We start from the raw sequence: 18,041 nt of genomic DNA on the forward strand, positions 1-18,041 counted from the left end.
CAGAAGTCACCCAATTAGAATGGCCCTCAAGTGTCTTGAGGTGGCTCCCAGCATGAGGGTCCCACAGCCTGATGGTACAATCATGTGATGCTGATACCAGGAGCATTCCATCTGGAGAGACAGCCACAGATGTCACCCAATTAGAATGGCCCTCAAGTGTCTTGAGGTGGCTCCCAGCATGAGGGTCCCACAGCCTGATGGTTTCATCTTGTGATGCTGATGCCAGGAGCAATCCATCTGGAGAGAATGCCACAGATGTCACCCAACTAGAATGGCCCTCAAGTGTCCTGAGGTGGCTCTCAGTGTGAGGGTCCCACAGCTTGATGGTATGATCATCAGATGCTGATGCCAGGAGCAATCCATCTGGAGAGAAGGCCACAGATCTCACCCAATCAGAATGGCCCTCAAGTGTCTTGAGGTGACTCCCAGTGTGAGGATCCCACAGCCTGATGGTTTCATCATGTGATGCTGATGCCAGGAGCAATCCATCTGGGGAGAAGGCCACAGATTTCACATGATCAGAATGTCCAGTCAGAGTGGCAATGCTAGAGGGCCAATCTGAATCATGCCCATTATGCACAATTACAGTTGGATTGGGTCCTTGTTGGAAAGCTCCCAAGAGCTGGCTATTGATGGGAAGGAATGGTAAAACAGACTGGCTGATGTGTGCTGCACTAGCTTCAATGGTGGGGGCATAGGTCAAAATCATCTGGAAGGCTTCATGAAAAACAGGGGCAATGTGAGCCAGGAGACTTTTTGATCTCTAATTCAATAGTCAGTACTATGATCATCAATCAAGTAGCCTGACCACTGACCATCCAGGGAAGGATTTCCTGTATACCCCTAGCTGCATCACCCACACAACCCATCATGCTCATCATGGCAATCCACCGTAACAATAGGCCCTTTCCCACATTATTCCCAAGACCAGTGAGCCTCTCCAGCATATCCCTAACCTCACCATCAACCTGCTGAACCTTTCCCAAATGGGATGTCCAAAAGCGGCATGCATACTGCACTTCTTCCCCCACTACTGAGGTAAGCTTGGCACTAAGATTCTCCACACCTACATTGAGCGAATTCCATGGAATAATCTCATCTACTGCAGGAACAAGCTTCTCATTGAGAAGATTGAGGCAGCGAAGGGCCATCCACCTCCCATGCTTCTCCACATCAACCCTCACTTCAAGATCCTCACACCGTTCCATGATAAAATCCGTAAAAGAAGGGTGATAGATCTCCACTTTTCCCTCCAGCTCTGAGGGTAGTGGAATAATGGATTGTATGCGGGTTAGCAATGGTTTCGGATCAGGGACTGTGGCGAAAGTGCCAAGTGCTTTCATAGGCAATGGATCTTTCAGCAGAACAACGGTATGGAGAAGATGGTAAAACCGGGGACGTATATCTTGAGGGATTCCATCCACACCCGTGGACAAGACTGTTTTATAAAGGCTGTCCAGGTCAGCATAAGGACTTGCATCAGTCGGATCTGCACCACCCAATACAGCGCACAGTCGACGCTCAGGATCCATAGCCTTATCATCTCCGATGAACTTGGATGCGGTAGCAGCCCAGATGAAGAGTCCGCCAGCTTTCCTTGTGAGATCTAAGACAGTTTGGGATGAAGGCCACTCATCCTGGATGATATCACTAAAATCTTCGCGAATAGACTTGAACCGGTCTTGGAGATATAGCTCAATGTCGTGAGAAACAATATTCTTATCAACTTCATGAACTACAACCTTGTCGATGTTTGCGGCCTGGTTGAGCTTGACAGTGATATGGCGCTCCGGGCGGCTTGTTATGAGTATACGGAGGCCAGGGATGCCAGTGCAGCAGTCGACAAGGTGACGGAGTATTCCTTTCGCACCGTCTGCTTCGTCTCGATTACACTCATCTAGAGCGTCAATCACTAGTAAAAGAGGTGCCGAAAGATCGACGCGTCGAAGGGGCACGAAGAAGAGGTCGGAGCATTGGGTTGCAAGGGAGGCACGGGCAAGCTTCTCATCTTTCTTCAAGGCTTCCGCAACAGCCGCGCCGAAAGCCGAAAGCTTCTTGGCGAGGTCCCGTACAATCGTCCCAAGGAAGAATTTCGCACTGGACAACCCTGCATGTTGACGGACGAAAAAGAAGCTTGACCCGAGAAGGCCAGACTCCTTGGCGTACCGCGCCATGGTGCAAGCGATGGTCGACTTGCCAATCCCGGCCAGGCCGTTCACCCAGAACACAGATTTACTTGTATCGCTGATTGGTCGGTGCAACCATTGCTTGATGTGATCAAGGATTTCGGTTCGCGTTCCGGGGAAACAGTTGGATGGGGCGCCCTGCCTGCTGGTGTCATAGCCGGCATCAAGTGTATGAGCAAGAGTGTTAAGATGAGAATCCAAGCGAAGTTGCTACACTATTGGTTAGCTCGGGAGCTAGGAGGATAACTGTAAACCGAACTGCACCTCAATCCCTAAGGCAAGTCGAACTACTTGCGCAGCCTATGTCCATTAATTAACGTTTGATGCATGGCTTACACGTCGTGGAGAAAGCTTACTTGAAAGGCCCTCACAGCATCACGTATCCCTTCCCCAGCTTCCTGGACATCGCCGCCGATTTTGTTACGATCCGCCCACCGCTGAACACGACTTTGGCCCTGGTACGATTTCAAGGGCGAGATAACCTCATCAAGATTACTGACAGGGGAATTCAGAATTATTCCGACTCCGAGATACTCTCAAACGCACGCCGACAATGCATCGATTGCTTGGGCAAGCTCGGGTGGAACAGCACCTTTTCCCTTATACTGTTCCAGCGGCTCCGATACGGACCGGTTAAAGAATTTGACACTGTTCTCGAGTTGACTAATCGCATCGGCGTTGCCACTAACTTGCTGTGAGATCCGGGCATTAAGGATCCGCTGGCGCAGTTCTGGATCTCACTCACTTTCAACTGATTGACTACTTCAAGAAAGCCGCTGATCATGCTCTTGAGTCCAGGAACCGGGACACTATCGAGAGTCTTTTCAGCGATACTCAACAAGCTCAGAACACCATTCCACGTGCTGAGTCCCGTGTTGAGTCCCGTGTCCCAACTTGACGATGGCAGCGTGGTTGTGGCAGAGGCCCCTGCAAATGGCAGACTTTGCGATGATGTATCTTTCTTCTTGGAAAAATTTTCCTTGAATTTCTCCTTGCCTTCCTTGACTTTCCTGAACATTTTGGACATATTGCAACGACGATCGAGTACAGCCCCTTCAAGTCACCTAATCAGGAAGCCCTTAGAGTACAATAAGCGCCGTTCTGGCGGTTCTACGTGTGCTAATATGCACACACCCCGTACTCGATCTCACGCTGCAACTCGCGTTGAGCTTTGCTCTGTTGGGAACACCTGCCACGATATGATCGGAGGAGTTGGCAAAACTACTTAGCTAGGCCGGTCTCCCTTTGCATGGTTATTGAGGCATTAACCCAACGCGATGACGAATTAATCATGCGGAAATGCGTAGCACAACAGATAGGAGATTCAATGGGAGTTTTTGTGGGAGGACATGGATAAAGCCTACTTATTTCGTCAGCTCCACCACAATCAGACACTCTCACCTGTTTCTCCCCGATACTGTCACCCTCAAATTAACCTACGCCTCCCGATCAGCTAATTTCGGGCACCGTTCTCGATATCTTAGTACGCCGATGAACGAAAGACAGTCGGCCCCGCCTAACTAATACTCCCTAGAGTCCACTGTCCAGACAAAACGTGCGTGTCCTGGGCCATACAATCGCGTTGGACCTCACTGACAGCAGTGAAGGGCCGCTTGTATCACTGCTTACAGTGGCATGCGAGCCTTCCTTAGTCTTGGCTTTGCCTTTCCCTCGCGCGCTAGCCGCGTTTGGTACGCCACTTATCGTGTCAATGGAAGACCTTCGTTCATTGCTCTTGGTTTCTGCTCATATTCAGCACATTCCTCCGTCTCACGATGTCTACCATTTTCCATCCTGCTACTTCACTCATTCAACTTCATCATGGGCACTTACCCTGACGCGGTCGTTTTGTGGCCATTGCTATCGACGCCGAGTTCAATCAACGCCACCGATGCCTACCCCATGTATCACTCACATTTGCCATCCTCCACCATCATCCGAGTCAACGCCACAAATATTTATTACATCGGAGCATCGTCCTTGCAGTCTGTTAGTGCGAAAAAGTTCTCTTTTTACAGTGAGTAGTGGCCTGTTCCGTTGTTGCTCTCACTTGATATCACATCAGCACCTTCATGTTACTTCCTAGCTGCCTCAGGCTAGTCAGCCAATTAACTCACCCTATCAAGGGGTGTTTTTTACGCTTCAAATAGGGCCTAAACGGCCTATTACAATGTGGACATCCTGGGATGTCCTGGTGATGCGGCTTGCTGCCAAAAATGGACGGTGGGAAAATCTGAGGACGTCCTGATAACTATGTGCCCTGCGATGTTAGGGGAAGTTGTACATACAGCTATTTACATAAATAGTAGACAGGAAAATCGAAAAGATAAATCAAAATTATCGAAATGAGGTGGGGGAATGGGCAATGTTTCTCAATGATTTCGAGCATTTATGGAATTATACTTTGCCGTGGTGTTTTCAAAGGGATTTTTAATGCTTATAAAGATTTTTGAGATTTTACAAGCCATTGTAGATAACCATTATCTCTGGTATGTGCAAGCCCCTTTCCCACACACTATGGGTTGCTTGAGAGGCTGGCATCTCTGTCAAATCTCCACCGATTTGGAAGATTCTCCTCTTTCCATCACTTAAAAGTACATACAAGCTCTGGGTAAGGGGAAATTTATAACTTAATAGCTAGGAAGAACACACATGTTATGTCGCATGTAAGCTTATATATTACCACATTCAAGTTCTAACATGTTGTTGTCATGAATATTCACCGAACATGGATTGGGTGGGAAAAGGGATAAGGTTGACATCCAGAGTCTCTCAGGAGTCTTAAAAATATTGTCAGGGCAACCACACCTGACCATACAACCCCAGAACCACCTTCCCTAACCTCCCCCACTTCCCTCATCCTCCCATCTTTCACAACTACAGCCCGCATGCGAACCCGTGGGAAAAATCACGTGGGTCAAGGCGAGCAACTCGCCTTAACCCATGTGACACCTTTTCCGCATCGCGGGAACATGCTCGGCTTCTACCCAGAGTCACGCTACGAACTGTACAGTACATTTCCTTTTATAGCAGCCAAGCGGGGAATAGGGAAACTTACCCTTCTTCTCAACTCAATCCCCGCTTAGGCAAGTTGTAGCTACCTTCCATAATACATGACAACTCAATCCCCGCTTAGTGAGTTTGAGGAGCTTGGGATAGGATCTGGCACCTGGCTGCCTGGGACACCGCAAGTGTCCAGCTTTGAGGTAGGGCTGCCCCCGGACGGAGGCCGGGCCCTGACAAATATGAAAAAATATTGTGAGTGCCCATGGAGTATACCTTTCTTATAGTACCAAGTTTGAGAGAAATCAATGGCAGGTTTGTCAATATATTTGCAAATTATGCTGATTGATGGCCACACAATGAATAAAGTTGATGATTTCCACAATGGCTGCACTAAATCTCTCTGCTACAGCCCACTTCGATTCATTTTGATGACAGCTTTCTAATGATACAAATTATGTGGAAATCGACAAAGAAATGGGGGATATGTGGGGGAAATACTGCTGGAGCAGCTGTTAGAACTGGGCAAGGGCAGATGATTCCAGAGGGGAACTGGAGACTTAGCAAGGAGGGACCTTGGCCTCAGCGACCCAAGCGGAGTGCTGTGCCATTGCTGTTTGTCCATTTGGTCCTTAATTTCAGAGGCAGCGAGCAGGAAGTCTCTAGGGGCATTTCAGGTCAATTTTAGACTGAAGGTCCAAAACGAGTATGTACAAGCACCTGTATATAATAGGGAGACGAAAGCACAAGGGAAACAAAGGGGGTCCAAATTGGAACAAAGGCGTCCAAACGGGAACAAAGGGATGACAGAAGTGGAGCAGTACTGAAGGTCATAAGTCAGAACCTGTGGTACATCTGAAAGGAGATTGGGAGGGTGAAGCCCAGAGGGGCAGGAGGGTGAGGTGAAGTGGGGATGACGACTAACTGGCTAGAATGGAGAGAAGCAGCAGTCCAAATAAGGATGAGGGGGAAACGCGAAAGATACATTACAGACGGTGAAAGTGCCATGTATGATCCATGGAGCTCAGGGGTTATGGAGCTTACGGAGGCGGGGTTGAAAGTCCGAGGAATATTGGCAATGGTGTTTATGTAGTATGAGGTCACCAATGCAATGGACTTAAGCCAAGGTGGAGTCAGAGTCCGAGGTCAGAACTATGATGGAATCTCGGAGCGAAGGTATGAGCAATGTCTGAGTACAGGGTATGGGACAGTGGCAGAAGGTCATAATTTGCCAGAGGGTTGGTGGGAGAGGGTCAGAGGAAGGAGAGAGGAGAGAGGAACAGGGAGAGGAGTGGAGTAGAGGAAAGGTGTCAGGTCCAAAGGTGAGTATCGGAGCAGACGGGAGAAGGGTAGGAGAGTGATGGAAGGGTGGAGGTGTCGTGAGGAGTAAGAGGAGGAGTGAGAGGAGGAGTAGGAGGAGGAGGGTGGCGAGAGGAGTGGTGTTCGGTCTGAGGTGAGTATCGGAGTGGACGGCAGTAGGGTAGGACTCCGGAGGTGGTGGAGATGGGGGTCCGGGAGTCGGATTGGGATCGGGTATGTACAGATATGACAGCAGCCTGATATGAAAGAAGGTCAATGCAAAACCAAACCGTCCCCTTTCATGCATTTTTTTGAGCACCAATAACCTCTCCTCCCCTTTAGCTTTCCAACAAGCTCAATTTTATTGAAATTGGCCCAGTGGTTCTTGACAGGTGCTGTCAAGTCCACATGAGATTCAGCATGGTGTTGAATGGACCACATGCAAGAATCTCTACTAATATTGGTCCATTCAGCACAAAGATTTTCGTGATAAGAGAAATGGTCCCACTCTATCGATCGAGCATAAGAAGGTTTGTTTTAAAGGTGTAGTTGTGGAGATCATGGGGTAAGAAGTTGTCAGGGACCGACCTGGGGTCAAGAGCGTCCAGGTATATTGCCTGGGGCTGAGGGCCTGGTAGGGTGTGATGCAGGCACACATAACAATGGGCCCGAAGCAGACAAGGGTCCCTGGCCACTTAGGCTAAAGTGGGAAGTGTGAGAAGAAGGTTGCTTCTCAGTTCCCACTTAGGCTGTGTTTATATACATGTGGTTAAGGCCATGTGGGAAGTGCCATGTCATCTATGCACACAGCCACATCTGTCCAGGTACCTCCACAAGAAGTCCCAGGAGCGTCCGGTACGTGGGAGGTCATCCGGTGTGTCTGGGTCCAGGCGTGTTGCACTGCAGCCGGGTCAATGGTACATTGATACAAAGGAAGTCGTCCATGTGATAAGAAAAGAAGAAAGAGGAAAGAGAAGAGAAGAGAGAAGAGTAAAAAGGGAAAAGGGGGGAGGTCAGGAGGAGTGGATGGTGGGGCACCAGGTCAGGTGGGGCTGGGTCAAGTGGGTGTGCCCTGACAGAAGTTGAAAGTTATGTTATGCATGAGAATCCTGCTTGGGAACTGAAAATGGCTTCAGAAAAATAGAAAAAAATTGGAAAGAGCGAGTAATGTGGGTGGGAAATGGATGTGAAAATGGTGGAAAAACTAGGCCTGTGTGCTTTGTAGGCTACAGCATAAAATCCATAAAAATAGTTATTTTGTCATACATGAACTTTTCCCTGTAGAAACAAACAGAGATAATATGCCATGGTAGCTTCAAGAACATTTCAATTGGCTTTAGGAAATGGAAACCACTAATAAAATAAATTACAAAAGACAGAACAATAAGAAAGTAGCCTGGAAACCCAAAATTGTGTTGGAAGCCTCAACCACTCCCCATAACCGTGCCAACCTTACACCATTCAACTACACTAAACCTTAGCTTTCCAATGCAGCTGGTCTCATTCAAAATGTGTCAGGGACGGCTTGGGGAAGGCAGAGGTAGCGGCGTAACGCTCGGCACTAGCGGCCCGGATGGCAGTGGGGCGGTGAGACCGTATAGTGGATAGCCCTTACTCGGGCTTACGTCCCTGTGTGGCTTCTTAGGCTGAAGTGGGAAATGTATTGTTATTAGGGTGGGAAGCCAGACTAAACTAGGGTACTTGCCTGAAGCGGGAAATGAGAAGAAGGTTACTTCTTCGGTCCTGCTTCGGCTTAGTTTATATACATGTGTGAATGGGTCACGTGGGGTTGCCACGTCACCCTCGGACGAAGCTGGGTTACCGTGGGTGGTTCCGTGGTCGATCCCGAGTGTTGGAGGGGAAGTACAAGTAGAAGTGCACAGCGTATCCGGCGTTGCGGTGCTCCTACGGGGTGCTCAGCGTCGGACACATCCATGCTACAAGGGTAGGAAAGAAAGAGAGGTCGTCTGTATAAAGATAGAAAAAGAGAAGAAGGAAAGAAGAGAGAATGAGGGGATGAGACAAAAGGAAAAGGAGGTGGCAGCGGCGGCGGCAGCGTGCCCTGACAAAATGGTGGAAAAATGAGCAAGATAGTATGGGAGGAGTGGGGAATATATTGTGCATTTCTGTCAGGGCATGCTGCGCCACACTGTGCCGCCACTGTAGGAGTGCATAATGGGTGTGCTCAAATTCATGGAACCTTATGCAGCAAATAGGTCAAAATTGGGCTCCCGCCCTTGTACATTATTAGGAAGAAAGAATGATAGAGGGGAGTAATAGGAAAGAAGAAAGAGGGTTTTCGTACGAACCGAATGAGCCTTTCCGCGAAGGAATTGGTTGAGATTTGGTGGTGAAATTCAACCTGAGATGTCCTCATGAGCAAAGTCCGTGCACTTGACTGCAACCATGAGAACAAGGTCAAAAGCTGACGGAAGAGGACGATCTTGGGGGTCATTAAATCGAGAAAAATGCCCAAATACTCAGTGTTGAATTTCACCCTAATTGCTTCAGTGGTTGTGGAGATATTCTGATTATCAAGCATGACAGGAGTCATGGGACAATATGAACTATGTGGAAGCTCACGTGCGAGCTATTAGAATAGTGACTATGTCACGTTAGACTCAGACTCGAATAAGAGTTCTATATTGTAAATACCTATGTCGTGTTAGACTGCGACAAAGATTATACATGAGTCATAAGATAAAATACTGAGAAATAGTTCTCACCTCAGACTCGAATAAGAGTTCTGAGGGAGAAAGTCTAAGGAATTCCTCCCTTATATATGCGACATTCCTGAGTGGCAACGTCGTCGTACAAAGGGAGTTTTAAGTTGAATAAGGAAGGGCAAAACGCCCCCAACGCCTCATAGGGCCCCAGAATAACCGCTACGAATAACCGCCACACAACTTCCCAATGTAAACAAAGTTGGTGTTCTAATACGCCCACTCAACGATGATTAACATCGATAACACCCATGTCCTTCGTAAATTTGTCGTGTTTGGCCAGCGCGAGTCCCTTAGTGAGAACGTTGGCCACCTGATCGCCTGTTGGAACGTAATCGAGCTCAACATCACCATTACTGACGCATTCGCGGATAAAGTGTTGCCTAACGCGTATGTGTTTAGTACGAGCGTGGAAGGTGGGATTGGCAGCTAAGGCAAGAGTGCCTTGGTTGTCACCGAGAATAGTGTGTGGGATGGAAGGTGGACTGAGGACATCACCGAGGAATTGTTGTATCCATATGGCCTCTTTAGACGCATGTGTCAATGCCATGTATTCTCCCTCCGTACTCGAAAGTGCCGTTGAAGACTGCTTCTTCGAGCTCCATGAGACAGCGGCTCCTGCGATCTTGAAAACAAATCCAGAAATAGATCGATGATCGCGTGGGTCGCCCGCCCAATTGGAGTTGGAGTACCCTGTGAAGTCATTGTCGCATGTTTTACCGTTGTAAACCAACTTGTAGTTCTGCGAGTGATTGAGGTACCAGAAGACGCAGTTGACGGCAACGAGGTGATCCTTTCCGGGATTTGCGGAATACTGACTAAGAGCGCCCACTGCATATGCAATGTTGGGATGCGTACCTAACATGGCGTACATTACACTGCCGATACGAGATTGATAATCGCGGATATTGACTTCGGGTGCATCGAGTCGGGGTAACTTAAAATTGGACGCAATTGGAGTCGAAATAGGGTGAGAATTAGTGAAATTAAAATGAGAGAGGATGCCTTTAACGTAGCATGACTGGGAGATATAGATTAAGTGCTGCGGTCGATCGTGAGTGATCTCGAGTCCTAAAAACCAGTTGATCTCGCCAAGGTCCTTCATATTGAATGCCTTCATGAGTTGGGCCTTTTTGTGGCTGAGTAGTTTGAGGCTGTTAGACAGAATCATGAGATCATCGACGTAGAGCGCGATGATACAGAAGATCTTCCCCTTCCCACGCTGAACAAACACAGCATGATCAGAGTCGCATCGGAGAAACCCGAGTTTCCCGAACTCCTCTTTCGCCTTCTCGTACCAAGCTCTGGAAGCCTGCTTCAGCCCATACAAACTTTTCTCTAACTTCCAAATCATGTCATCCTTCCCATAATTGGTGCAACCCGCTGGTGGCTTCATATAGATGGTGTGTTCTAGGTCGCCATTCAAGAACGCGGTTTTAACATCCATCTGATGGACTTCGAGATCGAGCTGCGCAGCGATAGCGAGTAGAATCCAGATTGAGACCCATTTGACAACAGGTGCGAATGTCTCATCGTAGTCGATGTGATAAACTTGACCAAAACCTTTGGCCACAATCCTAGCTTTATAGCACTCGATCGTTCCATCAGCCTTTTCCTTTAACGCAAATACCCAATGACACCTGACGATATTACGAACCTCAACCTCATCAGTTTTAACTGGAACATACATCCGGGTTTCTTTGAGGGATAGTAGTTCGTCTTGACAGGCTTCAAGCCACGCATTGGAGTTGGGCCTGTTCATGGCATCGTTATAGGTGAGTGGCACTTCGGTTTGTGCTACGTGAGCATGTTCGATGCCCACTGGTTGGGTGTCTATAGGTTGATTGGTTTGATTGTAGGAAGTAACAAAATAGCGGTCATCGTCGTCTCGGATTCGCGTACACCGTTCGTGCGTTGATCGTCGGGGAGCTTCTGGGATGACCTCGTCCTCCACATCTCCCCCTAAGAGTTCATCACCCTGTCCACCATCCCCGACTTCCTCCTCGCTGTCATCCATTTCATCGATCTTATCTCCAATCTCCTCTCCTTCTCCCATTCTTCCATCACCATTACCATTTCCTCTTGCCTCTTCATCCTTATCAACAACGTGCAACGACGGCTCTATGACAGAGGACTCAATCGTGATGCGTTCGGGTTCGGGAGACTCCTCGAAGAAATGTACATCGCGAGATTCATGAACCTTGCGGGCTTCAGGCTCGTAGATCACAAACGCCTTCTTGCCAACAGCAAGACCCAAGTGGATTCCCGTGATAGACCTAGGGGCAAGTTTGTCCCATTGCTTTTCGGGGATAGCAAGCGTAGCTTTGCAGCCGAAGGTATGTATGGTGGAGACTGACGGCTTATTTCCCGTCCAGAGTTCGTGTGGAGAGATGCCATCGGGGAGTGCGGAGTGGGGAACGATGTTTTTAATGAGCGCGGCATGTCGAAGTGCATAAGGCCAAGCTGTTCGACCCACATGCGACTTCACGCTTTCGAGCATGGCGATCGTCATCGTGACGAGTGTTCGGTTAACTCTCTCGGCGATGCCATTTTCTTGTGGTGTATTGGGATTCGTTTTCTCGTGGACAATACCAATCTCCCTGAGGTAATGGGAGAATTCATTGGAGAAATACTCACCACCACCGTCAGTGCGCAGGATCTTTAGTTTCTTCCCCAACTGCCGCTCGGCTTGGGCCAAGAAATCTTTGAATGTTTCGAGCGCATTGCTTTTCTTTTTGATCGGGTAGACGGTCAGGTATCGGGAGTGGTCGTCAACGAAGGTGATGAAGTACTGATATCCTTCGCGAGTCACAGTCTGGACTTCGCAAACATCAGAGAACACGCGTCCAAGAACTTCGTTTGAACGGGTGAGTGTCTGTTTGGGAATGGGGGAACGTGTATGTCCTGAGGCCTCGCATTCTTTGCAGTAGGTCGAACCTCCCTTTCCATCTCCAACTACTTCCATACCCGTGGCCATCCCGCTACAGACCATCTTCAGTATCGACTGAGTCGAGATGTGTCCTAAGCGGGCATGCCAGACATCAAGAGATGCTGTTGCCGTTGTTGTTCGAGCGACTAGTGCGGTATCGACATTCCCAGTCCCAAGATTCTTGGTGATGAATGCAGATTCCAATCGGCTGACGATGCAGGGTAGCCTATAGAGGCCATTTGATGCCTTTGCAATGCCGAGTAGCTCATTGTTTGGGTTGAGGATCTTACAGCAATTAGTTGAGAACTGGATTCGCGCTGTAGGAGAAATAACGGCCACACTATGGAAACCCATTATGAAAATATGCCAGATAAATCACAAAAACCTCATACGACAAGTAGATATAAGAAAATAGAAGGACCTGAATTTTAACGAATTTTACGAATTTTTACGAATTATTATGACTATACACGATAAATCAAAAGAAAGAAAAATAGCAAAAATACTTCAAGCTTACTATCAACGAGACGGAATTCTCGGGGGAATTTATAGCAAATATTAAACCAAGAATTAGGACAATCGACCAAGATTTGACTATAAAAATAATCAGAGAACCTCCATGGAAACTACTTTCCCACGTCCGAACACGTAGCCAAGGATGGAAGTACCACGGAACGAAGATTCCTCAGGAACTAATGCAAAAGTCAGAGTCGTGTTTACAATAGGAAATGTAGATGTCCTCCAAACGGAACCAATGAGAGTAATTACAGGGGAAACTACCTATAAACGATGGAGATATGACTAAAACTCCTGCAAAACGAGGACAATGCCTAAAAGGGAAGCGCGAAGATTAACCAGTAACGACCGAGACAAGCTTGAGAGCCCATTAAAAAGGAAGGGATCCAATCTTAATCCTCCCAAATTTTCATAATAAAAGGATCATGCGTTAATGAGATATCCAATAACGGGAATAGTGACATCGAAAGTCCGAGCTTAGGGAAAAGATGATGTTTGCGTAGGATCCATAGTTAAAACATACAACGAAATTTACACGGAAATTATTAAAAATGGGGAACTATAGTTATGCAAATTTTCAGCCCAAACAGTCCAGCCGTTGTGAAGTTATACCCATGACGGGAATATAGAAATCCGCATCATGTGTAATGACACGTGAGGGTGGCGATGCGCAGGGAACCGGCCGTCGGAACCGAGATCCGCACTTCGGCAGATCGCAAAGACCAATTTCCGTCCAAATAAGGAAGAGCCCGGTCAAAACAAAGCATGGAAAGTGCAAAACAACCTTAAATCATGAGGGAAAAATCTGAAATAAATCACAGAAGCCCATATGAAAGAAATAAACACCCACGCATATCATAAATCCCGAACAATTAAACGGAAACGGCGCCCGCATACGAACGACTATGGGAATGACGCACGTGATTACCGAATGTGCGCGCGAACTTTTGCTAACTCAACGAATACCAGGAAATAGGACACAACCTTGGTACCATTGGAAAGGTGGGAATAAATGAAAATTTATGATACCAAGAACGTGAGAAAACATCCAGAAATGAATGAGATATAGGGACATGAAGTTAGAAACCTGAAAATGCGCGGGAAAACAGCTTCAAGAGGTCCAGAGTCCTAAATAAAATACATAAAAATATGAAATCTTCAAGGACGACCTACTATAACAACGAACAATACATATGGAGGATTAGGATGTGATAATACAAAAGGGAATCAGGGAATATGAATGAAATTCACGAAAACCACTAAACTACGACGGACCATGGCGGGAATTTTAGGGAACGATATTCTAATGAGGAGGAGAGCTATAACACATTTGTTTGAGTAATTCTTGATTACTAGCAACTTTTTCTTTCAGTTTTAAACCTGAATAATTCACTCATTTACCATTTCAGTCTCATTTTAACTAAATGTCACTAAATAAAAATGGAATAAATCAGCTGAAGGTCTCAGCACAGCCGTACGCATAGTAATGCGAAGTTTGAATTCAGAATCATCGAGTCATAGCAAATTTAATGGTATATATAGGGAATTTGAAATAGGTAACTGCGGCAAATGCAGTGCAGCCAAGTTCCAATTAACCATTAAAATAGCTTAGGCGAGGGAGGACAATAAGAATTCTAGGTGCAGTCTGACCGCAGTAGAACCGCAGTTCAGCGCAGCAAAAGCACAGTAGAACTATAGCATGAAAATTTCATTTTTATTCAGTTTGAGAAAAATACACTGTAAATAAATCCTGTAAATAGAAGGTAGAGCATGAAAAAGGAAGGCGACCCAAGGAGTATAAAAGGGAGACCCTTTCTGCGACTTTTCGCCCCCCTTAGAGAAGTAAGAAAATAGAGTATTATTTTTCTCAAGCATTTCTGGTTGTCACTCCAGTGCGAAAAAGTGATATACAGTTAAGATTGCCACTGTAGTAAAAGGCAGCAATAAAGGAGAGAAATATTAAGTAGATATTTCAACAGGGGAGCTGGTTAACACTCCAGATTTCAAAGTGTAAACACAAAACAGTTATTTTGCTACTGTTAAAACAAGCAATAAAATAAGACAAAAATAAAACAAACTGAAGGGACACTCCACACAGAATCCAAATTCATTAACTGAATAAAATCTTTGAAACTTCACTAAGTAGAAGATTAAATTCAAGTTTAAATCCAAATTAAACAACGCCACACAGAATTACACCTAGACAAATTAATAAATTTCAATAAAGAAACAGCTCCGCAGGGCTCGGTTTATCTGTAAGTCAATTCCCAGGAACTTTAAAACTAACCCATAAAAATAGAATTAGCCAAAACACTCGGATTGGTACTTTATTTACAATAAATAACATTAGTACACTTCCCCATCCTAACTAAAGAACCAGGGAACAGCTTGGTGGTGGTCTCGTTTGAACCTCCCAACTGACCTTCCTTCGTTCTCTCCTTCAGCGCTCCAACGGAAGTTAGGTGTGTAACGGATAGGAGGTTAGTGCCAATCTTTGGACAGTAGAGGACGTTGCTGATGATGACGCAGCGATCGTTAGTCCCATTATTTAGGACAACTTCGATCTGTCCCTGGCCAGTAGCAAAGAGAGCTTGTTTATCACCTAGGTAAATTGGTCGAGGAGGGTGGAGAGGTGAGTATGTCGAGAACCAATGCCGGTTTGCGCAAATATGAGATGATGCACCCGAGTCCACGATCCATTCAGTCATGTTGTCGCGATCGCTCCTTGCAACGGCCGCATGTTCCTCTGCCATGAGGACATCGACCTTAGCGTCCTTCCTCTTGGCCCCCTTTGATGAACTCTGTCCTTCGTCCACCTTAGGTGGACGTTGTCCCTCCGATCCTCCCCCTTCAGCCCAACATCGTTCAAAGGTGTGTCCGAGTTTGCGCTTGCAGTTTGGATTCATGCAGTGCGGACGTTCTTTGTTGGATTTCCTTCCATCAGACTTACTGGAGTTTTTGTCAGGTGTCTTTCCAGATTTGGCAATGAGGATGGTAGACGAGGATGGTTTTGCCTTCCTCTTTTCTTCTCTGAGGATTTGTGCTATCAACTTTTCGCAAGCCAGTGTTGACACATCATCGATATTGGCCAGCATCATTTGTTGTAGTGTCTCATACGAATCTGGTAGCACCTCCGATACAATCATGGCGAATTTAGCATCAGTGTAGGTATCGCCAAGACTTGCTAAGCGGTCTCGTAGTTCACGCATCTGGATCAGTTGAGGCTCCATTGGCTTGGAGTCATCCAGTTTGAAGTGGTGAAGCTGAGTCATAACTCTCGCAGCATCCTGTGCCCCAGCACCATTGTAACGTTTGAACAGGGTTAGCCATGCTTCCTTCACGGTATCCTTCCCTTCGATAATGGACAAAGGCATGTCTTTGAGGGTAAGTCCGATCTGGGTCAGTGCATGGCCGTTCTTTCTGTCCCATTCGTCTGCATCAGGGGTGGATGAGGCAGCAGCTTGTTTACCAGAAGAGGATGAAGGGGAAGAGGGGGGAGGGGGAGAAGGTCTGGTCGAGTACTTTGATTTGGGATTGACGATATCCCAGAGTCCTCGATCAGCGAGAATCATTTGGCTGCATATGGCCCACATCCGATAGTTCCGTCCATCACTTTTGAGTTTTTCGATGTTGTAAATACTCTTGGAACCATCAGCTGTAACATTAGTGGTCATAGTTAGGCTCATAACCTATTAGAATAGTGACTATGTCACGTTAGACTCAGACTCGAATAAGAGTTCTATATTGTAAATACCTATGTCGCATTAGACTGCGACAAAGATTATACATGAGTCATAAGATAAAATACTGAGAAATAGTTCTCACCTCAGACTCGAATAAGAGTTCTGAGGGAGAAAGTCTAAGGAATTCCTCCCTTATATACGCGACATTCCTGAGTGGCAACGTCGTCGTACAAAGGGAGTTTTTAAGTTGAATAAGGAAGGGCAAAACGCCCCCAACGCCTCATAGCGCCCCAGAATAACCACTATGAATAACCGCCACACAACTTCCCAATGTAAACAAAGTTGGTGTTCTAATACGAGCTTGTCTCAGTGAAATTCCAGGAGAATATGGGCTAGTTAAATGATACAAATGCTAAAGAAGACATTGGAGGAGTCTTGGAATTGTGGCATATTATTTGGCCCAAGTTTCCCTGTGCACAGATAATCAAGATATATATTCCGTTTCTGAGAATTCCCGTTCTCAGTCAAATCTCCACCAGACTTCACAAAATCGGTATCGATAGAAAGCTATGGATGAGGAGAGGAGAGTGGGATAAAGGGACGGAGGTTTGATGCAGTGTTTGGAGTGGTATGAGGAAGTTTGTGTTTTTCTTTTCAATTTCCTTTGTTGTTTGGAATATTATTCTAAGCCAATGGCAGCCGAACCTTACCGCTGTTGTTGGAGGCTTAGCTCAGCCAAACCCATATATTTCGGACTCTTTTCACAGATTGTATGTTTGCTGTATGGGTATATGTACATAGCGATTGAAACAGATCAGAGATTTTCCCCCTCCCGCTACTTTTGAAGTCCGTGTACTTGGGTGCTGTGAGTGGCCACACGATTGGTAAAGGGCTATCGTGACCTTTAGGAAAATCCACCACGGAAAGAAGAAGAGTTATCAGAGTTGTGTATATTTCCCCGAAATCCCACCGGCCCTATTCACTCATCCGAACATCGACTCACGCGTTCGTGTCGGAACCGTTCCATCTTGCCCATGCACTCGATTCACATCGATCGGTGGTTAGTCTTCCTACTTGACGACCGAATTCAACCTCACTCTCTTTTTTCACGAACGAGCATGCACCTTTGCCCAAACTTGTGCCCCAACTCCTCATTATCTTCCCCTCTCTGTCTCTGTCTCTGTCTTTGGCTTTATGTAATTCGGAGGCGGAATTTTGGCGGCTTTCGGACGCGACGTCGATCCTGACGTTCCCATCAGAACCATTTCTCGTCCAAGCAAACTTTTTCACATTTGTCTTCACTCGCCCCACTTCACTCAGCTAGGTGGCGTCTATGTACACACACAACCGCCAAGCAACACCCTCTTCTTGAGTGGACTTTGGCCTCTTGACGCTGCCCGACACGTTGCGTCCGAACCAATCAAGTAGGTCCGACCTAGCACTGTTGCGGTCCAAGCGGCGAAATATAGTTGTTCCACAGTGGATGTGTTCGACGATCGATCTCTATCGCAGATACTCTAGCTTGTTTAATGGCGCTGAGTGTTGTTGGCCTATGAATTAATCAGGTGTATCATTGCCGCAACAAGGGACTCTTGAGCATACGGTTACAAGTTGCAGATCGTGAAATATAGTCATCATCGACCAAATGCTGCTACGCCAAAGCCTGTCACTCCATCCTTCAAGTATTAGAGTCCCTCCTGAT

At 46.7% G+C, this 18,041-nt stretch overlaps 1 protein-coding gene across 1 annotated transcript; it reads left to right on the top strand.

The window, feature by feature from the left end:
• The first annotated feature begins 3,080 nt into the window (after positions 1-3,080).
• On the top strand, positions 3,081-4,536 carry EI90DRAFT_3083654 (uncharacterized protein). The gene is made up of 4 exons (XM_039062071.1): positions 3,081-3,669; positions 3,721-3,741; positions 3,794-4,203; positions 4,252-4,536. The coding sequence occupies exons 1-4, from the start codon at positions 3,486-3,488 to the stop codon at positions 4,270-4,272; spliced, it is 636 nt and encodes a 211-aa protein (XP_038909704.1). The 5' UTR covers positions 3,081-3,485; the 3' UTR covers positions 4,273-4,536.
• Positions 4,537-18,041: the final 13,505 nt, after the last annotated feature.

This window comes from Cantharellus anzutake (genome assembly GCF_015039405.1).
Source record: "Cantharellus anzutake strain C23 chromosome Unknown EI90scaffold_99, whole genome shotgun sequence".
NCBI lineage: Eukaryota > Fungi > Basidiomycota > Agaricomycetes > Cantharellales > Hydnaceae > Cantharellus > Cantharellus anzutake.